The sequence below is a fragment of the Aptenodytes forsteri genome, unplaced genomic scaffold (genome assembly GCF_000699145.1).
Source record: "Aptenodytes forsteri isolate BGI_AS27 unplaced genomic scaffold, ASM69914v1 Scaffold215, whole genome shotgun sequence".
Lineage (NCBI taxonomy): Eukaryota > Metazoa > Chordata > Aves > Sphenisciformes > Spheniscidae > Aptenodytes > Aptenodytes forsteri.
In genome coordinates, this window is record NW_008795910.1 from 239,178 (window position 1) to 262,195 (window position 23,018).

The 23,018-nt window shown below is 48.3% G+C and overlaps 1 protein-coding gene across 1 annotated transcript in view; it reads right to left on the reverse strand.

Moving 5' to 3' along the window:
• Positions 1–23,018, reverse strand: part of TOX2 (TOX high mobility group box family member 2) — a 141,325-nt gene that overhangs the window by 91,164 nt on the left and 27,143 nt on the right. The window contains exon 2 of the mRNA XM_009284581.2: positions 6,176–6,241. Coding sequence (XP_009282856.1) covers positions 6,176–6,241 — 66 coding nt within the window. The remainder of the gene's footprint in view (positions 1–6,175; positions 6,242–23,018) is intronic.

Sequence of the window (23,018 nt, forward strand, 5' to 3'; positions counted from 1 at the left end):
GCTAAAATGAATGTTCTAAATGTTATTTATTATTTGATAAACCTTGTGTAACCCTGAATGAGGACATTAAATGGCAAGAACACTACTTCAAAATCCCATTTTAAATAAGTCACCAAGACAGCTGTGCCTTTATAAAACACATTAGAGTGGCACTCAGAGCACATATGGCTCAGGGATATATACAAATTATACAATTTCTGTCATTCGATCAAATAAGAGGGACGTTTTGACCCCAGAAATGAGTCAAATGTAAGTTGTAATTCAAGCCCCACCGGAGGCCCTGGTGGTAATGTATCCTGACGGCTGATCAAAGAGCCCTGACCATTTGACCCACCAGATCAGCGACTTACTGTATCTATTATGGCTAATACAGACCCGAGCTTGAAGATGTATGGAGATAAACAGATAAAGGGCAATAGACACAGTAGATAAATCTTGATTTATATACATCCAAGCACACAGATACATACGCAGATGGATTTCATGCATGCAGAAAGGGGCAGGCATGTATAACCCCACACTAACATTTATATAGAGGCACATTTCAGACAGATGCTGTATATGTGTGTGTGCACATGACAAATATAATCTCTCTCAACTCCATTTCCCTTGGTGCATCGGTACAACCCCCGCACTCAGCTGAGCTCCTGCCGATGCACACAGCAAGAGGAAAACCCACCTTCTGTTTTATGCACATGCTGCCACGCACAAACACATCTATGCCCACGGAACTACTTTCTCAGCAGTATAAATGTAAGCAGCTCCATCCATGAGTTACCCAGTCTCGCCCTAATGCACACAGGCCAAACCAAAGCCCTCTTTGCTGCTCTGCAGGGTCATCGACATCAGGTATCTCACCAGGGTTGGGTGAAATCATACTTTTTCAATGCTGGTGTGCAAACCTTCAGGCCCCACGCATGTCCACAGGACACATGTGGTTCCTGGCAGCCAAGACCTGATGTTTTTGATACACAGATGGGCAGCATAAGTGTGTCAGCAAGAGCATCTTGTAAGGATAGCATTAGGAGAAGGAAATAGTGTGCAAATAACTTTCTGTCAATTTAACCATCATATTTTCAACACTCACAGTTAAAACAGTGGGGTCCTATCTGTGCTCTCAGTTAAAAAAGCACAGTTGCTTATGCCGATGCATCTCCCTGGCCTGAATAAACTATACTGATGTATAACAGCATTTGCACAAGGAGTCACACAAATTAACTTGTTGGTACAGAAACAGGCATGCTGCTCAGCTGGAATAAGCCATGCACTGAAAGCTCCTGGGATTAGGCAGAGTGCAGGACCAAAAATGCCCAGTGGTAAGTAATCAGCCCTTTCCTCCTTCGAAGCTGCTCGCTGCCCTGCCAGCAGCCAGAGACGTGCGATAGAGAGAGGAGAAATGTGGCAATCACTCCCCTAAAGCTTTCCATAATGGAAAAAGTCTATGCCCTCCCATAGACTGGGCACAGAGCCGCATCCTTGCTCCTAACAAGCCGAGGGACAACTGTTCCCAAAACGATGCCAGGGCCCGGCTGTTCCCACACCCTGCCCGAACATCACCTCATCCCCAGCCCCCCGGCAAGGTATTTCCTGCATTTATTCACCCATAACGTGGGACAACGATACCTTCTTGCAGGGTATTCCCAGGCACAGTTAATTCATGTTTACAAAGCACCTGTGGACTCTTCCTGAAAGTGCAAAAGTCTTGATGCCAAACAAAACCAACCTCATTCCTACCTGAGGAATTTCCCAACCTTTGCCTTTCCTGGGGTTACTCTCCCTATCACAAAGGCCTTAATAAATGCCTTCTCTTACTGATTTTGCAAGTGTCTTTATTTCTTTTAACAGCACCACTGCTTTTTTACTCATCTTTCAGAGTACCTCGCATGGTTGGTAATCTGTCCGTTCCTTGGGATTTTTGCATTACTTAATTCCTTGTCTTTGTTTGGGGAGGGGGGGAAAGAAAGAAAGAAAGAAAATTGGCAGTGGTGAGGAACGATGCTCTGCCGACTTCATGAGACAAAACAGATACCTCACTCATCTCGGGGGTCAAATGTCTGCGATGGTTTGATCAGATGTCAAGTTGCATTTATACTCTGGCCCCTGTTGGGGGTTGAATTACATTTTACATTTGACTCACTTCTGGGGTCAAATGTCCCTCCTATTCGATAGAACAAGAGGAATTATTTTCCCCAAGCTGGCTGTGCCAGCGTGAGTCTGGATCTGTCAGCACTCTCATTATGTTTTAGGCTCCTGTATTTCTGCATTTCGTTCTCAGCTGAGATGAACCCTTTTTGGGTCGACAAGAAATGCAGCCGATAGCACATAAGCAATCCCATCCAGTAAGATGAAGGGAGGGAGCAGATCAGCTGGCTTTCGGATGGTTTTGGTGGCGTTTTGTTTGGGGGGTTTGGGGGTATTTTTTTTCTTCTTCCCCTCGCGAGTTAGCAGCTCTGCAGGGTAGGGAGTGATGAAGGAGAGGGAAGCGGACCCCAGTCCTGGCTTTACCATGCTCCTGCCATGAGATACTGCAGAAGCTCCTTAGGATCAAAAACCGTACAAGGGGGTGAGATAAGGCTGATGTCAGGGTGCTGCAGGATCGCGATGCTGTCCAAGGACTGCTCAGCACAGGAGCTGCCCTAAGCGCACCTTCTCTGTAGCTCCAGCTGTAAAATGAGAATAATCTTATCTGTGTGATAGGAAAGGATGACTCAAGAGCTTAAGCAGTTGCTGGATCTCTAGGCAGAAAGCGTAAAGCATTGCACTGAGAGGCAGGAGCCATTTAAACCCCCCTGGGTTTAAACCAGGGTGGGGGGAGAGGTGATAAACTGAATTCTGCCTTCCACCTAACTCCTAGATATTTTGAAAGAAAAAATTGCAAGGAATTTCCTATAACAAAGACTATCAAACTTCTTCCATCTGTGGACCCCTAAAAATTTTCCAGCTGAAATGAGGACACATACACAGATGAATTTCTTGCTCTCCCAGCCCTTCCCACCCACCTTGAAGCACAGAGGGGCTGGAAGCCCTTGCGCGGGTCTAGGGGATTTCATCGTGACAGTCTCACCCCAGGCCATCACAAGCGTGCTGGTAGCAGGGGGGGCTCACTGTGTAGCACAAAACTGGGGTAAATAAGCAAGCATGCCCTAAAACAGGCGATGTCAAGCTAAGAGTTCCCACCGTTAATGCTGGATGTCCCAGCCCCTGCACCCGAGCTGGGCTCAACGTGAAGCTGTGTCGGCTGCCGAGAGCTGCAGATGCCTAATGGTGCTCCATGCAACCAGTTTAAGACAAAAATGGGGAAAAAAAAAGCAACCCACCAGGCCCATCTATTACAGCGTGATGGCTTCAGTAATTAGTGTGTATGATTTGTCTTTGTCCCCAAGGATCCCAAGGGCTGCGCGATATCCCGCGTGTGCTGTGCAGGTGTCTCGGGGCTGGTGATTTAGCAGCCTCTCAAGCGGGATTGTGAAACTGTGCTCCTGCTGTTTAATGTACTCGTTCAGGTTGCAACAGGTTTAGCAAACAATAAAAAACATCTGGAACACCCATTTAAATAGAAGAGTTGTGTTATTAGTAATGAAGTCATGACCAGTCTATAAAGAGCTCTCTGGTAAACAAGCGCTGATGTGCAGGTAAATAAAGGGAGAAGACGAACTAATGAGGGTGAGGGAGGAAGGCTGCTCCCCGTCTTCCTCGGCCAAAGCTCATGCTGGGTGTGAACCACCACTAACATCCTTGCAGGGCATGAACCGTGATGCTCGCCCTTCCTCCCCGCTCCCCTCCTTCCGCCCTGGGCGAGGTTATGGGGGTCACTGCAGCATCCCATGGGGGCACCCATCCCAGCAGAGCCCTGGGTGCCACCCTGTGCCCTTGCACCCCTTGGTCCCAACTCCCAGCTCCTCTCTGACCACCCCGAGCATAGTAGCGCAAGGAGGGGAACTAGAGATGCAAGACAAGACCAACTTCCCCATCTATTTTCCATGTTGGTCCCCACTCCCCATAGAGCTTTTGCTCCAGAAGATAAAGCAGCAGCATGGCCCCATGCACAAACCCATCCCTGTAATGGGGGGTACCTGCCCCCTGTCCACCCTCTGCCAAGAGAAAACGACTTCCTCCCTTTTCATCCTTAACTGCTATTTCAAAATAGAAAATAAAGGTCACCAAGTAAATAGAGAACAAATGAAGAGTAAACTTGTATTTCCCAGGTTACAGGGATCTAAGCTGGTTTGGCTTATCCTTCTCCCAGGTTCAAACAGTACATGAATCCTCCATCACATGACAGCCTCTATTTTTATTCGGAAGTCAGCCCTCCTCCTCCTCGATCGTGGCGCAGCAAGCCGTTCCCCACCCAGCAGCATCACTTCTGATTTCTCTCCAGCTGCCCACCCGCGGGGGAAGCAGGATGTGACAGGGGCTGCGAGGCGATTTCTGTCCACGCAGAGGAGGAAACACAAATGGTTCCCGTTGGCCGTGGTTCAGCCCCAGGCCAGTCTGATCCCGCAGGTGCATCACGGCCAGGGAATGCGGCTGGCCGCTGAGCCGGTGCCACCAGCCCTTCCCAACGAGGCTGTGCAACGGTCGGCCCTTTGGAGTTTTTAAAGGCAGAGTATTTAAGACAACTGCCCCCGTTAGCATCCACCAGTTGGTCGTAAGCTGTGCACAGCCCTGCGGAGCATGGGGAAGGGGAGAGGAGAGGGGGGAGCACAGGACTGACCCCCAGCCGGGGCAGCTTGGGGTCACCCCGTTCCTTTCTGCGTTTACTCAACCTCTGGCAATTCCTGGCTCTAATGATCAACACACACCGTTTTTGATCGACTACGTATTTGTTTCTGCTGAATCACTCGATAGCACAAAGTTTGCAGTTCCTTCCCCACCCTCTGGAAATCCTTCTCACGCGAGAACAGCCCTCTCCCCACACCTCGGCGGTGGTGGCTTCGCGTGCCGTCTTTGAAAGCCAGAGCAGGAACAACTCTCCCGAGCAACGAGCCAACACACTGCCGCACTCTAAGAAGGTAAACAACAGGTTTTCATCCTGTTTTCAGCTTAATATGCATATATTTCAATCGCTGCTGGTATCTGAGTTAGATACACCATGGATGACTCACTAGGCTTGTAACTCATAGCGATGCTGCAGTAAGTACCAAACCCCAGCAGCAGCAGCACACCATAACCTCGCCCCAGGCCACACACACCAGGTCCAGGGCAATAGGAAGCCAGCAGCATCTTTGGCTGGATGGAAATCATCACACGGCCACCTTTCAAATTTTGCAACACATCAACTTCACATGACATAACCCTGCACAGCCCATGATGCATGTGGCTGCGGTCAACAGGGCCCCACAATGAAATGGCCCAACGCAGCCCAAAAATGGGATGCTGAAAAATATTAGTGATGAACTTGCACTCATCGGGCAGTGGGATGTGATGAGATGCTTTGCCCTGAGGGTGCAGCATCAGGCATCTCAAAGACGCACCAAGTCCCCAGCACTCTCTAGCCATGCCAGGCCATCTCAGGGGGATGCAGATGGGTCTCATCTCCTGGTCAGGAAGACATGCTGAAGTCCTCACCTCCCAGTAGAACCTAAGCATGGGCTTAACTTTACATATGTTTAGGGCTCCACTGAATGGACATTTCTGTTTCATGTGTATCCAAGCCAAGAGAGAGTCCTGAAGGCTCAGGCACCTGTGAGACGTGAGCACTTCTATTCTGGTCCTCCACGTGTGGGTTTATAGCTCCAAAACAGGAAACCTTCGATTCCTTTTTCTCCCCAAGCCGGCTAACTGTTAATCTATTTAGCTACAGGAAATACTTTACGTGAGGGAAGGAGACATCTGAACTACACATAATACTTGGAAACCTCACTGCATCCAGAAACACCAACTGCACCTTCATTTCGAGTGAAGGATGCCTTGTTGGAGAGCCATGGCTAAGCCGGGCTCTGGCAATACACAGCAGCACGAGCACGCAAGCGCATTCCTCTCCCCGTACCAAGTGCATCCGCCGCTGCTCCTCGGCAGCAGCTGGGTTGGCAGCCAGCTCTGAACTCCTCCATGGACCCTCCTGATGTCCCAGGAGTGCAGGTGCACGGAGAGCTCCTAGAATTTGTGCTAAGCTTTGCCGAAAGTCCCCTAGAAAATCTACCCACACTGCCCACCCAAGCAAATCAACGCTTACCTGATTTGCCGATAGAAACTCCTGGGCGTTGTCGTTCATTCCCATGTACATGTTCTCCCCATCAAACTAGAAAGACAAAATAAAAGTTAGAGTTAATTGTCATCTGCATCCCAGGGTTATGTGCATCCCAAATACTTTCCTGGCTCTTCATGCCAAGATTCCCAGAAGAAAATCCTGAGCTGGTCCTTTAAAACTTTGGAGCATGTATGAGCACACACACATCACTGTTATTGCAATGGGCCATGGTAACATAGCACATTTATGTTAATTTTTCAGCAAAATAATGAACGAATCACTCCAGTTCAAACAAACCAAACCTGTGCAAAACCACAGATCTACCCAGCAGCAAAGATCACACAAATGAAGTTCTTGCCAAAGTTCCCACTAGATCAATCAGCTTTTAAGAAGCCAATTTCCATCGATGGAAATTTCCAAGACGGGCAGGTCCCATTCAGTCCTCTTCCAGACACCTACATACTCCTTAACCACCAAAGCAAACCTACACCAGCAATGCAGAAAGTCACTCCAGGCCATACACGAGGGGGTCTCTATGCAAAGCCTGATTCCCCATTATGACAGTTTGCTGCTGTTTGCAAACTCTGGCTGCAAGAAGGCACATTTCCCCCCATCTCCTCTTCCCCTGCCTGCTCTGCCAGGACTCTGCCTCCATGGCTGGGCTTTGGGGCTGGGCAGGAGGCAGGGCAGCCTGAGCACAGTGCATTTGCCTGTGCCCCCACAGCTCCTGCAAGCACGCCTGCCCCCTTCACCCGGTTCTGAACTGCTAATTCACTTACTAGGCTACAAAACTCCCATGGAGAACTGCAAAACTCTTCTCGTTAATTAGCTATAGTGGGAGCTTTTCACTTGCTCCGATTCCAAATGAAGGAAAAAAGCCCTCCAGGATTGTCTCTGGCTTGAAGTATGGCTGGGGCAGTTCTCAAGGCTAAGTTCACAAATTAATTATGGCAATAAAATGGGCTACGCCATAAAACACTCCCGAGACAAGGATGAAGGTACCAGCTGTGAATGACACCATCTACTTAGCAAGGGGAAGAGCCAACCCTCTTGCCCTTACAAGCCTGATGATGAATTGAAGATTGTTCACCCCTTGCGTGTCCTCTCGCTCTCCGATATGAAGCTGATACCAGTTATGCCTTGACAGAAATGGGTCGTATTAAGAACAATAAAAGAGAAATCTAAATAAAACCAGGTGAAGATTTTCAGTGTAGATTATTAATTACACTTCCATTTCTCAGAGTGCTACAGGATTAGCTATTAAAGTCAGCAGAGTTAGTAAAGCCAAGCGGGGTAACACAGCTCTGCTCGGCGTCAAGAGTGCACAGACACCCTCTAATTGCCAAACTATCCTCTGGGATAGCAGAGCAAACCAATTAAAAGCAGCAAAATGAGAGCGGGTATTGTGACACTCATTAACTAATACTGATAGCAGCCGCAGCAGGGTGGAAGGGGATCCCTGTGCAAATGCAGGATTTCGTTAAACCCAGCAGTGAGGCAGGAGCTGCGGGATGCAGAGAGCATCAGCAGCCCTGCGGGCTTGCCGGGACAAGCAGCTCTCCCAGAAGCCAGCCGCGTGCTATCCACTTTAAACTGAATTTCCCTCCACCTGTAAAACGATCGCTGGCATAGCCGGCTCTTGCTAACACCGTTCCAGCTGGAGCTGCTGTGCTTCTAGGCACGGAGACTCAATCAGATCTATGGCCTAAATACCCTCTGCCAACCCGACCAGCCCCAGCAGAGAAGGCTGAATTTGCAGAAGAGGTGGCACAGTTTGGTGGAGGTGCTCAGCCCTGCGGCAGCGGGACCCAGGCTCTGCGGGAGAAGCCAGTCTCTGACTTAGCATGGGCAGCAGCATGGTTTTGGGGAGTCAGTATTTTTGGAACAGGCAAAATTACGGTCCTGAGGTCCCACTCCCAAGCTCTTCTTGGGACCACCCCACCAAAAAACCATCAGGTGGATGCGGGAGCCTGAGCAGCCACCCAAGGCTGTGCACTGCCTGGATGGAGGGCCCTTTCTGGTGGTCCGACCTGCAGTGCCAGAGCTTTGCGTCAGGTCAGCTGCGCAGACATGCTGTGTGGCTCTGCGGGACGCTTAAAAGCTATTGCATCTTGAGACTGCACTGAGACGCGGCAGGTGAGCAGCACAGGAGCTTTCCAGCAAGCAGCCCTGAAGAGAGAGAAAATATTCCAGTGGGGAGAGAGTTCTGTCCATGCCTGGAACCAGTCAGAAATTTGCACTGCAGAAATATTTACTTCCACACCAGGAAAGGAAGAGCTCTTTCTTAAGTAAAAGCTTTGCCCCCTGAGAGATTTAAATACACATCCATCCATCCATCCCCCTTCCTCGCACACAAGTGCCTCATTTTTGTTCTGCTCCAGCAGATATTTTGCAGATCTAGACCTTAGTCTAGACCCGTTTGAAACAACTCTTCTCCAGAAAACAAAAGCCACCTGGAAATCTACATTTAGAAAACAAAAAGTATCTTTCACTGGGGAGGTCCAGGGCAGGACAAGCACTCTGCTTTCTCCATATCATGCTGTTTGTCAGAATGTATTTTTTTTATGGCTTTCTACTATTCCCCTACCTCTGCTCCACACTTCCTTGTGCCCTTGATGCCTTCATAATAACTGTAATGAATCCTGCCTTTAAAATTACTGTGCCTCTGATTGCCAGTCTGAGCAGTGAGCCTGAAAATCAAGACTCAAAATGCAATGGAAACTTTGGAACTTCCCCACTGCTGATTGGATTTTTTTTTTCCTCTCCTCCAGGCTATGAGGGTGCAAACAAATTTATTAGAAATTCTCCCATCAGGATATTTTTTCAATTAGACGTTTGCCACTTATACACCAGCCAGGTAGAGTAGATAAGTAATGTGCTCTCCCTCTTCTCATTATTGTTTCGCTACCGAATGCACTTCAGAACAATCAGCCCCATCATTCCAGGTAGATTTACGGCAGAAACAGACATTTTAATATTTCCCTTTGGTTACAAACGCTTCCTCCCTTTTCGCTTTAGTCTAGCTCCCGGTGCGTGTCAAGCCTCCCAGGCAGTTCCGGACCTGGGTGCATCCATTCATCACCCTCTGTGCCCCAAAAAATTGATCAAACCCGTACTGACTGATGTGTGCATGCGGAGCGGCGGGTATCATTTTCAAGTCCTAGTTTGAAAGGAACGTACTCTCGTGCAGTTGTCTTAATCATCCTTTTGCTCTTTTGTAATTATTTAATTTGGCTAATAGAAACAGCCTATTAAAGAAATCAGTGGCTGTGGGTAATTCTCAGCCTCTCCTGCATGAAATGAGTACAAAGCAGAGGTGAGCTGGGATCACTCTCTGCTCACAGCACTTTGCATCCAAGACATGGTGTTCGCTTGAAAACCTGGGAAATGCAAACCCTGCGTTGCCAAGTTGGGAACCTGGGAGAGGTGGGAAGCTGTGATTAATTGCTTTTCCTTCATCTGAGACATTTTCATCTAACTTGCACTGACTTACGTTAGCGATGGTTGCCTACAAGCACAACCAGAATCAAGGACCTCTACTTCAAAAAGGACCCATAAAGCCCCACTTTGCCAAATCATAGAATAGTTTGGGTTGGAAGGGACCTCTAAAGGTCATCTAGTCCAACCCCCCTGCCGTGGGCAGGGACATCTTCAACTCAATCAGGTTGCTCAGAGCCCCGTCCAACCTGACCTGGAATGTTTCCAGGGATGGGGCATCCACCACCTCTCTGGGCAACCTGTGCCAGTGCTTCACCACCCTCAGCGTAAAACATTTCTTCCTTATATCTAGTCTGAATCTACCCCCCTTTAGTTTAAAGCCATTCCCCCTTGTCCTGTCGCAACAGGCCCTGCCCTTTTATAAGTGCCAGTACCTACTGACCCTCAACCCAGTTAGAACTGCTGTTCTGCATATTCTGTTCGGGAACCTGCTTTATTGTTCTAATCATTGATGTTCTCATGAATTAGGGCTTTAATTTGGATTCCCCCCTACAACAACCTTGGAAAAGCCAAGCTACCTATTAAAATAAACAGTCAGCCTGCATGGCAGTAAATTCCAAACATTTGCTGCTGTCACCCAACCTGGGTTTCACCACAGTACCGGAACATTTTTTGAACTTGCACACCAGAGCTACATGACCAGAAAAATACCGAAGCACTTCGTTGCTTAGAAGCACTGTGGAAAAGCCCTCTTTCTATGCAAGATTTATGAAATCCTTGTTTAAGACTCTGTCCTCTCCTGTTTATTGACATCACACAAGCAATGCACAGGACCACTGACAAGAGTCCGTGTCTTTCTTATGCTGAGGGCTCCAGAGCTGGACGCAGTGCTCCAGGGGGGGGGTCTCACCAGAGCAGAATACCATTGTCTCATGTCTCAATGTCTCAAACTTGTCTCATGTAACACACTCAGGACAGAAAGAACTCTACTCACCCAATTTAAAAACCAAAAAAACCTCAGAGGAAACTGCCCAAATTCCTACCAACTCTGGAAACAAAGGCACGCTGTCAAATGAACGCCAGCAAGCTGCCTTCGTCTGCAGGTGACGTGAACTCCAACCCAAAGGACGGGGCACACAGGTGCGACCCGTTCTCAGGCCACAGGAGGCGACTTCGCCTGGCACCGATGGATAAGCAGACAGACGCTGTCAGTCGCATTCAGACAGGGAGTCCCAAGGAAATGAGGGTGATGGACACAGAGCCTCTGCATCGGACACACTACCGTGTATTTGGGGTCCAAGCAAGAGATACAAGGACAGTTCTAGTCTGCGAGAAAACACTCTCTGAAATTTAGTTTGTCACGGAGAATTTACTCAAAAATACAATTCTTTTACTATGGCTCTTCCAGGGGAGCTGTAGCTGGCACCACAGTTCTGAAGGCAGAGCGCTGCTGCGCATCCACCAGCCCATACAGGGAGCTGAGCGCAGGCTTTATTCAGATGTTGTTCTAAGAAGCACTTTTTTAATTTTTATTGCTTTTCTAGACTCACTTTGGTTTGTTATTTTTGCGATGCGATGTTATTTTCAAACCTGTAAATGTGCCCAGAGGTCATAGGGGTCCCATGTTAGTAAGATGACAACGAATAAGAAAAATAAATGCATGCTGCAAGCTGGGACAGACCCCAGAGCAAAGCAGCTGTGTGATCTCCGGCTCTGTGCAAACACAGAGAATAAATGTTTGTTAACTGGGAAGGACCCAGTGGAAAGAAACACAACCTCCTGCCAAGATTCAGAGAAGGTGTTACTTTATCATGGATGGCACTGCCAGCTTGTACAATTTTATTACGAATCTCATCACAACCTTTTATTTCCTGAGAGCCATGAGCTGAGATGAAAACCTCAACTTTGTAAGAAATATGTTGGCAGCACTCATGCCAGGAGTGGCTTCAATGATGCCTGCAAGATCTCAAAAATCTTCCAAACTTCTTATTTCATTTTATTTTAATTTTTTAAGTGTGGTAGGTTTTGGGTTTGTTTTTTTTTTTTTTTTTTCCAGGGGTCTTACCTAAATTTTAACATTCATTGTTGGGAATACTGGAGCAGAGCACCTTAACTGCAAGACCACTGAGGATCTGGAGCTTTTTAAAAGTGGCCTGTTAATGCAAATCCAGTGGTAACTAAAAGCCGTCATCATCAAGGAGCTATTAAACGCCTTGTGAAGAATGAATTGGATGTTTCCAATGATTCCTACTGCTCAGAGGTATAAGCACTTGCCTCTCAGTTTTGCCTCCTTATGCCAGGACACAGGCAGCAGATGCCCTCCCAACTCATGACAACCTCACTTCCAGACTGGGTGCGCTGGCGTTACCACCTTTCACCAGAGGTGCTTGGGATGTAGCTGGTTTCGGTGTCCAGCAAGCTACGCCTCAGCCACCACAGCATCATGACACAGAGTGACCCAGAATAATGCCATGCAACAAATACCTTTAAGTTTTTAGTGGACAGAAATTGGGAAGAAAACTTGCATAACACAGTCAATGCCATATTTAATACTCCTCATTAATAAAAAAAGTAAAATTATTGTAGTCCATGTGTGGCTGCCTCCGATGGCGCCCTACCCACCATGTGGAAATGTAACTCCTCTACACAAAAAACTACAAAAACAAAAACTACAGAAGTAGGTTTTTTCCACAATTAATTTTTATCAGGCAAGCATTATTTGAGTGGCATAACCATACTCTGCTGTAACTGCATTTTGGCCATGTTATTTCCAGCCCCACACCCCCACGATGCTGCTCCTGCACAGCGCGAGGCACCCCTGTGCACCAGGCTCAGCCCTATGGGCGCGCTGGGCACCAACACCAAACCCAACGACCCCGACGCTGGCAAGGATCGTCTTTGCCAGCACACATCTCTGCCACATCCCTGGGATGTGAAATATTCGCTTCAGCCCTGCCCCTGTCGGCGCTGCTGCCTGCAGAGCTGCCGCCGTGATTTCCTATAGGAGCAATTTAGCATCACACTTCTTCGGGGAATACATCGCTGAGGTTAGCTTAATCTCTTTAACTGCAGTTTCCCCATTAAGGTCTTTACACAACCTCTGGCCCAAAGTGATCTACTTAGCATTATTTATTTGTCCGCTGAAATGCTTGGATAGCCCCTCAGTTGATCCTGTCAAAGAGGGTCAAAAGTTCAGCAATAGATTTACAACACACACACACACACCCCCCCCCCCCCCGCCCCCTCACGCGAGGAAAGCTCTGCATCTCCATCCTGGCCACCGCGCGGCTGCCTGGGCTGGCCACGCACTGCAATTTGCTTCAGGATAAATGTCCTTAAAAGAGAGCACGACACCACAGCAGGTGTCAGCGGCAGTACATCCTTTAAAGGGTTGCACAGCCGAGCATCTGCAAGAGTCACCTGGGCTTTACGGGGGCTGGGTCCTCTACACGCAGTCAATATTCTCATGTGTTATTCTAGGGTAAAATCAGACTGATAAAGATGAAGTCTTAAGGCTTAAAACCCTACAGTAAAAAGTGGCTTGGTTGGTTTGTTTGTTTTAAGAACAAGTTACAAATAGGATAAAAGCCTAATAACAGTTATTTCTCAAATATACCAGAAGCAGGAAAGCTACCGCAGAGCTGGTGGTGGCAAGGGCTGCCCAAGGTATGGCAGAGACTATCAAGAAACTAAAACCAGGTGGGAAAGACAGAAATGATCCGCACTGGCTTGGACACCGATGGAGTATTCAGTGGTTCCCAAACGGGAGCATCTCCCTTGGAAAGACCCATCTGAGCAGCTCTCACACTGGGATGGCCAGTAGGAAAAAATGTAAAACAAACCAACAAAACCCTAAGGAACCCCCACACCCAAGCGGCATTCACCCATCTGCTCTAAAGCAATGCAAGCTAGCTAGCAGTGCATAGGCTACTGCCTCCGCTCCACAACAAACGGGAGTGGAAGGGGAAGGTGCCAGACCAGCAGGTCGGACTCCCTCAGTGCGAAACCATCTGGAGCTGCAACACACCACTGAGGCAGCAGAGAGAGACCTCAGACGAGGGATGTCATGCCTCGCAGCCCCCTTTAGTGTTTGCTGAAGGGTCAACAAGTACCTAGAAAAGGTGAAATGACCTCTTTGGCTGACTTCTCACCAGGTTCCTCAAAAAAAAAAAAAAGCTCTAAAAACCAAACCCAACTTGTCGTGGGACAAAAGGGAAGGTCCTCTTGGTCACAGCCAGTGAGAAGATACTCATTAGTTTTTAGCAAGAGGAGGATCATGGTCCACGATCCATCTGCACTAAAATCTATCCAGTTCATAATATAAGTGATCTAGAAGGATTCAAGTTTATTAATGAGACAAAAATTATTCAGGCTAGCCAAAACTAAAAGCAACTTTGAATGGCTTTGCATTAAGACTCTCGCAGTACTAAGTGGCAGTGAGGAAATGGAAGATTAAATTTAATGTCAATAAATGCAAAGTAATGCACTGGAGAAAAGCAATCCTAACGATACAGACACGACAATGAGCCTTAAAATAGCTGTTACTGTCCAGAAGAGAAACCGTGCATTCATTCTGGAGAGTTCACTTCCAACTTTTGCTCAGTCCTCAGCAGCTGCCAAAAATGCCATTCAAGTTTTAGAAGCAATTAGGAAAAGAACAAAGAATAAAAGATCAAACATTATTTTACCATCTGTACAGTTAGGAGGAGAGAGGGCAATCGCAGGGAGGATCCAAGGGGTGGCATGGCGTACATGGACGAGGAAAAGAGGTGATAGATATAGAGGGACTCAAGAGAGATGAAGTCATGAGACGAGAACAGGGAACGGCTCTTCTCTGGTTCTCATAACCTAAAACCAAGGAGGCAGACACTGAAATCACTAGCTAGTGGAATTAAACACCTTGCAGAGAAGTTCTTCATACAGAGCCCAACAGCAAAGCCTCTTGCTGCAGGATGCTGTGGCCTAGAAGGATCCAGAATAGCAACTGGACAAATAAGAGGGGAACAGTAAATCCAAACCACTGAGCTCAAGATGACCCTGACCTGGGCTGCTGGAAGCTCCATGGGTATACGTAATCTCATTAGATAGTAGGAAAACATTTTCCAGCACGTGGGTAGTCAAATATTAGACCATGAGGTTGTGGGAACACCACCCCTGGAGATACTCAGAACTCAGCTGGACCAGGTGCTGCGCAACCTCATCTGGTCGGCCCAGCTTTGCTCGGGGGCTTGGGACACGCAGACATCCCTCCCAACCGGCAGTATTTGGTGTTTGGGTGCTTCTGTGATATGTGATCACGCAATGCTTACCGAGGCAGCTGCATGGACCTCCACCCCAAGAGCATCTCCAGCATCCCCTTTTATTTTCCTGCACTCAAGGCTGGAGAGATCTTGAATGCCACCACTATTCAAGTGACAGCACTCATTTATCTAAGACACTGGCTGTTTTTCTGTGAACGCTGCACAGAAAATTATTGTTATTACATTATTTGGGGGGAATAAGGACTTAAACTCATTTACCTGGACCTTTCAGAGCCTGCAGAGGAGTTCAAGCTTTTCACATACACACACAAAAAAAATCTGTCCACTGGAAGCTACAGGGAGCAGCAGAATTTAGTCTTAAGACTGACATGGAAATAGATTAATTTTTTTTTCCCATTTCATATTCTAATTACAATTCTTCTCCCCCTACTATTTTCTGTTCTCATTACAGTCTTAAAATTGCTCTGCAAGTTCTGTACCTTATTCTGCTCTTCCTACCATCTTTGTCATGGAAATGAGAAACAGAATGTATAAGCATGAAAATATTGCCGAGATCAAAATTCTGCTTAACCCTTTCACGTGCAACTCCAAAAAGAAGTGAAAGCAGCACAGACCAGCTAAAACTCCATCCAGCCTCCTCTCTTTCTCCCAGCTGCAGCAAGGGAGAAGAATGATGCTCAGAGAAACGCACTATTAATTTAAAGGCCAAAGCTGCTCACGCTTGCACCTCCGGGGTGCATGGAGGAGGGGTTGGGTTTTTTCAACTTAGCAGGTTTTGCCCCTGAGGGCAGATCTTGATCTAATACTCTCTGATCATATTCAGATGATTGTGTTTAGTTTTTAGCTTGCAGCCTGCCAAGCACCCTGATGTAACGCTGGCTGGGAGAGGTGTTGCTTGGTGCTTCGAGCAGCCCCGGTGCAGCGGCTGCACGGGAGATCTCCATCCTCCTCCTCTCCCGCGGTGCAGAGAGCTCACCAGAGCCGCAGCTTCGGCCAGACCAAACCCTTCCCGATTTCTCTCAAAGTCTGGGCATAGATAAGGAAAACAGGCTGCTGGGGAGGTGAGCAGCACCTCCCGACACCCACCCTCCCAGCACACCCCTGCTTTCACCCAGGACCTCTCCAGCCCATTGCTGACCATGCTCAAGGCTGTTTATTTTGCAAGATACGATCACATCGATGTAGCTGCAAGGCTCGGGCATGTACATCACTTCCTTTTCGAAACCAAACAACAAGCACATCCTGCGTTGTTTATCGCACTTACGCAGGTGCTCGAGGAGTTTATCTGCAAAAAAAATAAATATCAGGCCCTTGCTAAGCTGGTCCTTCTCCCGTTAGCAGCTGAATCGCCAGGAGAGCTGACAGCACCAGCTCGCACCGTAAATGCCTGGTGCCCTGTGCATTGTTGAGGAGGGAGGAAGGTAAATGAATGCCGCGCATTTCCTGGCACCGGGCTGGCGCGTAGACGGTCTGAAACAAATACAGTAAGTGATAATGACACTTAACTGCACTGCCAGCTTCACCAGTAACACTTGCAAGTCACAGGAAACGAAGAGAGGCAGAAAACGTACAAAGATCTGAAAGAAGCTGCGGAGGCTCTGTGCAAGAACTGTGCCAGCGTCAAAGGCACCCAGAAACATTGTTTTTTGCAAGATAAAACCTCAGGGCTGAGATAAAAATAGAGCTTATACCTGTCTGCCTCGGTGGCAGCTACCAGCGTGGCTCTGCTCTGGAAGTCTGTTATGGAGATGCTGATTTCGATACGAGAACAACAGCCCTCGCTGCAACCAGAGGTATCACTGAAGAGGGGTGACAACGCGGCCACCGGCACCAGAATATCTAAGGAAGCAAGGGAGCGGTCGGGAAGAAAGAAACTTAAGCCAGGAAGTTTTCCCATCCTATAATTCCGAGGAGGGTTTGTCCCCTTGGCGCAGGGAGCGAGCAGGGACCCTGCGTGGGCAGTGACGTTTGGACACACACCTAAGCCCAGGGCTGAAAGCAAACACCTGGATTGAACAAAAGCAATTGACTGGTGAGGAGAAGTGCTGTGTGAGCAAGCAAAGGAAGCAGCTGTTGCCACAGCAGCCCCGCCTGAGCAGTCGCTGTGGTTACGCTGGGTTTGACGTACGCGCACGGTGCGGGGAATAATTTTGGAAATCTCTATTTATCTTTTCTCAACTGCAGAGTAAATAAATAAATAAGTACACGAGCGCGCGTCGCAGAGAGGAAGAGATCTGTCAGAGGAGCGATGCAAAGATTGCTTACAGCTATTAACTTTTTAAGACTGTCTATGATGCTTCTGATCCAGATGCCTTGTTGACAGCTGTACAGGTTAACAGCCTGGCTCCCAAATATCTCCTAACTCACTCCAATAATTCACAAAAAATCACAGGTGCTGCTCAATTGCCATTCAAGAAGAAAACCAGTAACTTTAATTCTCTCTACAGCCACCGTTCCTTCAGCAAAGCCAGTCCGAAGCACAGCCCAGAGCACCTGCTATTCACCTGCAAGCACCGCCGGGTACTTCGCTAAACATTTGAAGCTTTGCCCCATTAGCGAGAGCAAAAGTACATCTCTGCCCCCCCGGAATTCAAGATCATGGTTTTTTCCTCCTGTTGCAAAGCATAAGGGAGAAGAATAATCGATTTTCAAGACAACTTTGGTGAGAATGGGGAGCCTTATGCAAAAACAGCTAGTCAGGAGGGGAAAAAAAAAATCAGAGCGCTTCCATGCTAGTCATTTAGAGAATAGTTTCCAACACACAAATGTTTGGCACCGGTGAAAACCTGCCTTCTGTGGTTCTGCACTCAACTGTGTATGCAAATAACTCTCGCAGCGGTACATAGTATGACTTGCAAAAAAAATGGGCTGACAAAGTACAATCCATTTCAGTTTTACCTTAGGCGTTTGGACATGTTCATGATTAAAAAAAAACCTAATGAAAAGCGAGATATCCTTTAAATAAAAAAAAACCAACCCAAAAACCCAAACCCAAGGATGATCGGAAGGTAATTTCTGAAATTACATCCTAGAAGTCTGGGAGAGCCTTCACTGCCCACTTTTCATACAGCTGTATAGCACTCGGCATTTTTCTCTCTCTTATTTGGCCCTGTCTTATTTAAATCATAGACTCCATGTGCATCTTCTGTTAAGTGATCACCTAACTAGATCCTAATCCTAGCGAGAGTCAGGAAGGTCCAATGTAAACAAATAATAAAGAATAATGCAGCACACAGCTTCCCGTATCAGAGAACCGGCTTTTATCCCACCAGCATCACAACCCTGTTATTCTTTCTAAACCCACACAATCAAATTGACGGGACCGCTCACAACCTCAGTGTGTATTTTGACACACACAGGACAACGGTGAGCTTGTCCCGGCACCCTTGGTCACTGCACCACAGGAAAGATGCGCCAGGGGAACCCAAACCCCCACGCCGAGACCGTCGGGGAGCAGAGGGAGTTTACCCAAACCTCTTCAGATGAAAGTCTCTTGAAGGTGGGCCAGATTTCAGATCCCTACTCTGCCAGAAGGAGCGTCGTCTCCAGCACATGGGCCTCCTTTTGACTATGCTGATGATTCTGCCTTCTAACAAATATTGCAATTATCCTCTCAAACAAAGAGTGACGAGCCCCCCAAGCCATTCCAATAGCCTGCGCTGCACCCAGGGGACCCCACTGCCACCCACAGCCCCCATCCATCATCCCCTCCAGCAGCGGAAGCAAAGGAGCAACACGGGATTTTCATCACCAGAGGATTTGCCGTTGAGGCATCATCATGGGGCCAAGCAGACGGGGGCCACACAGCCAGGCACTGCCCCAGAGGCTGCAAGCCGAGCAAGCCATTTGGGGAAAATACTCCAAAAGCCTTAAAATCCTGACCTCTGCAGAAAAAACAGTTTTACTGGAAGCTTGGTGCAAGGAGCAGTTGAAATACACCCCCAAGCAGCAACGGGCAGCTGCAGGGCTGGGAGGGGGAGCTCTGCCCTTGGCGGCGACCCAAGCAGCGTGCTGCGGGGTCGGGTTAAATAACCCAGCCCCCGGGGGCTGCTCTGACCGTGCAGCCCCACGTCCGTGAGAACAGCAAAACCCCGCGAGGCGGCAGTTGCGGCGGGTCGGGAGCGGGGTTGTGAACATGCAGATGCGCTTGGGGCACGGGCGCTCATCGCCGCTGCCAAGTCAGAGGCTGGAGCCAAAATCCGCCGGCTGAAAGGTCACAGGGAGACAACTCAGAGTTGTACGCAGGTGTTGCACGCGTGAAGCTGCGAACGCAGCACCACTGTTGCGACTTCACACGCCGGAGGCTCAAGACATGCAAACCCATGCTTTTACAGAAGCTGAAGCTCAGCAACATTTCACACGGGCAATAAATGACATCGGAAAGGTACCTCCACCGGCAGCATTACCACATCCTCGTACGTCCTATTTTATGAAGTGCTGAGTTAGGTTTGTCAGAGTTGTTGGGCTGCATTTCCAGGGGGTTGTGCACGTAAAGCCCCGCCACCGCATCGCCCTGACCTCGATCCCCTACCGGGTCCATGTGTCATATCCAAAGCCGGTACCGCTTCATTCCCAACCTCAACTCCTGGTTATTAAAAAAACCCAACAAACCATCCCTCCCAAGCACTTCTACTTTCAGTTGCTCTTCTTTTTTTTTTTTTCTTTTGAGACCTCTCTCTGTTCATCTTATTAATCTTTCCAGCAAATTTTACTGTCACGTAACTTTTTTCATTAAGGTGAGAAGGCAGTTCATGCTTACTGCAGCCAAGCCGGCCTCAAGTTTACTTCTTAAAATATACACCTCAGCATTGAAAATTCTCAACGTCTTAAAAAGACAGTTGAAAACTCATTAAAATTAATGACACTAATCAGAAAGAGGCACCTCTGATTATTATTATGCCCGTGCCTCACTGTAAATAATTGAATAGAGATATTATTTTTGCTATTATTACTATTATTAACCCTAACAAGAAGTTTAAAGCATGTTGATGAGAAAGAAAAAGCAGTTTTGCCCTACTAATTAATGACTTAAATAAACAAAGGGAGTCTTCCTGATTTTAGCAAAGTCCTGCCTTTTTCCAAGCAGTTAAAAGCAAGACTGACAGCTTTATAGATAGGGAAATGGGCAGATAAGATAAACACGCACAATACAAACTTGTCCAAAGCTTTTACAGTCTTTCTCTGCACCACTTCCAGCTCATTAAATTACAGTATTACTATAGATTTGCAGCAAAATTATCTTTTATCTCGGCTTCTTTTAAAGCTATTTGGCATTTGCTAGTATTTTCTATTATAAATCTAATTGCAGATTCCAAACAGACAAGGGCTCATTAAGCCTTAATTATGCACATGTTGTTTTCAACAAACATTTTCATTTGGACTGCTGTGAGCTGTAATTGTTCAGAAGGCACCGCAGCCTCCGATTACCCACTTTCCCGGGATGGCAAAAGCTACTTTCAAGTAGGTCACGGCTCGGCTGAACAAACGATTTGCAACCTGTGGAGTTTGGGTTGTGCCGCTCCGGTGGGAACGGTGGCAGGGCAGCATCGCCGGACGCCAGGGAGCCGGCAGAAGCAGCCGGGATGCCCCCCCGTGCCGGTACTTGCCCATGCTGAGCCCTGCTTGTGGGGTTAACCGTGCCTGGCTTGGGCAGGTGGAGGGGAGCAGAGGGGAGCCCTGGGCACAGGATGGGAAACGGGGCACAGCCATCCTTCCCGGGGAGCAAAGCCAGCGGGCATGATGTGCTAACAACACCTAGAGGTGCTTTTCGCCTTCGGCCATGGCTGGGAAGAGGGACTCCTGCTCGGGTACCTCCAAAGATGCTGCCACCTCGGCCCAGCATCTGTGCATGTTCTGCCTAACAGCTGGTCTCCAGCCCAACACCAACCCTAGGTCCTCGTCCAGCCACATTGCGCAGCGTCACCACAAGCACCACAGGACGAATACGTTTCAGTCCATCCAAAACTCTATGGGGGTGGGAGGTAGCCCTTTTCACTTCTTGTTGGAGCCACAGTTATGTTTGCACTCTGAAATAAGAAGTAACTCACACAAACAGCCGAGCTTTTATTAGAAGTTCAGGCTTCCTTCTAACAGCACGAAAGCTGCATCTGCTCAGACTGCAGCAGTGCTAAGAGAGCAGGCATAAGCTGCAGAACGACAACAACAAGGTCTTGGGTCCTTCCAGCCTCGATCCTTCCAACTTCACCTACCCACCTACCACCGGGCTGTGGTTCCCCGGTTAGCAGAGCATGGCTCTGCCCCATCCCATTTCTCCAGTGAAGAGTCATTGCGTGCAAAGCTCACCAGCCTCCCCTGAGCCTCTTTAGGGGAGAAAAAGCTCCTTCTAATAAATAATTTCCCATCTCATTAAGGGTTAGGGCTCCAAAGGCAGGCTGGTGGTGCTGGCTGCTGCCGGACCCAGGAGTTCGGCAGGTTTTAGCGCTGCTGGAAACAGCAAGGTGCTAATACAATCGGTGTTGCAACTTCCAGCTGGCCAGGTATCCAATATACTATCTCAGGACAAGAGAGGTGGCCAGAAAAGGCCTCATTACATTAAGAAATTAGTATCCCTCCTCTTCACGTTTCTTTCTCTCTTCTCAGCGTAGGAGATGACAAATTGTCTGCCATGTCCCAAAGACTCCTCGTGTTGCACTGTTAGAAGGAAAATGTGTCAGAGTGAGCATGAAATCTTATGGCCTTGCCTTTGAAAAAGACAACTTTTCAAGCAATAGTTTGACCTAGAAAGGTTTTCTAGGTCATTCTGACTTGGCATGTATATGTCTGACCTACTAAATCTAACACAATAAAATTACCAAGTTCGCTTCAACTTGTCGATGTCAGATCATTCATAAATTCAGATGCACTATTTACAAAACTGCTATTCATATATTCACAAATAAGGTCTCGCTAGGCTCCTTCTGGCGGGGAAGATATTTGCCCTGTTCAGCATTAACTCATGCTGACAAAGGGAAAATGTAAAAGCTCCCTTGACAAGCTGAGTTCCCATCCTTGCCTTTTCTCACACAGCCCTTACCCTCAAATCACGCAGGATTTATGGCTGCGCTACCCCTTCCACTGCTGCTGAAGTTCCCCAAGCTGGCCTGCTGCCGGCTTTGCCATGGGGTGGGAACCCCAAAGGCCTGGCCATTCTCGTTTGTAGGGGTGCAGCCCACTAACCAGCACAGCTGCACTAACAAAGCAAAGGGAGACGTTAGCCGCTATCAAGATCCTCGTGCTCCAGCACCCTGCATCCCTCCTGCAAAGCCACAGGCACGGCGGTGACACCGGAGCTGCCACCGGAATGGCCCTGAAGAGTCCAACACGGACTTTGCGAGAGGAAGAAACGCTCGTGCTCAGCCCGCTGGGACGCACAGGGGAGATGCACCTCGGTGGTGGTAGCTGCAATCACTTGCCTGCTCTGGCTGGCAGTCGTGATTCCTGACACCAAAGGGTTTTCTTAAATCCACTTTAATATTTATTAATTCTCGTACATAATCCAGGCAATGCCTGTTAAAGGAATGATTGTGAGAGGTATTATGGAGTATTGCTCTCCATGTTCGTGTGGGTCTGGTTGTCGGAGCAGCTGCCTGCATGGGCTTTATCCTCGGCCTCCTGCAGAGGAGCAAAGATCATCTGAAGAACCAAAGGGACTCCGGGGCCGGGTCCTTGCAAGCAGCCCTCCTTGTCGTTACGCACTTCCCACCGGCACACTTGAGGGGTGCTGTGCACTGATCCACAGGTGCTTTCCCTCCAGATAAGCATGCTTTCAGCCCTGGAACGGATCCTGGCCCCGAGCACACTTGCAGCCAACACCTTCAAACAGAGGCTGTAAGGCCAGGTACCATGAAAAGCCTGAGGAGCTGGGTACATAGTCCCACTGCACACCTCCCAGGCTGTCCACCCCATTTGCACCAGCTGGGTTGAGCAGCAGTTACTGTCCCATAACTGGTGTGTTCATGGCACTGCCCCACCCCAGCCAGGCACCAGAAAGACTTTACCAGGCACTGCACAAGGGGATAAACCCTTCTGCAAAGAGCTCATGCTCTCATTTTTGAGACTCATTCTTAACTGCTGGTCAAAACCAGGACAGCCAAGGTGACTAGGTATGCCAGCACAGGGCACAAACAGCA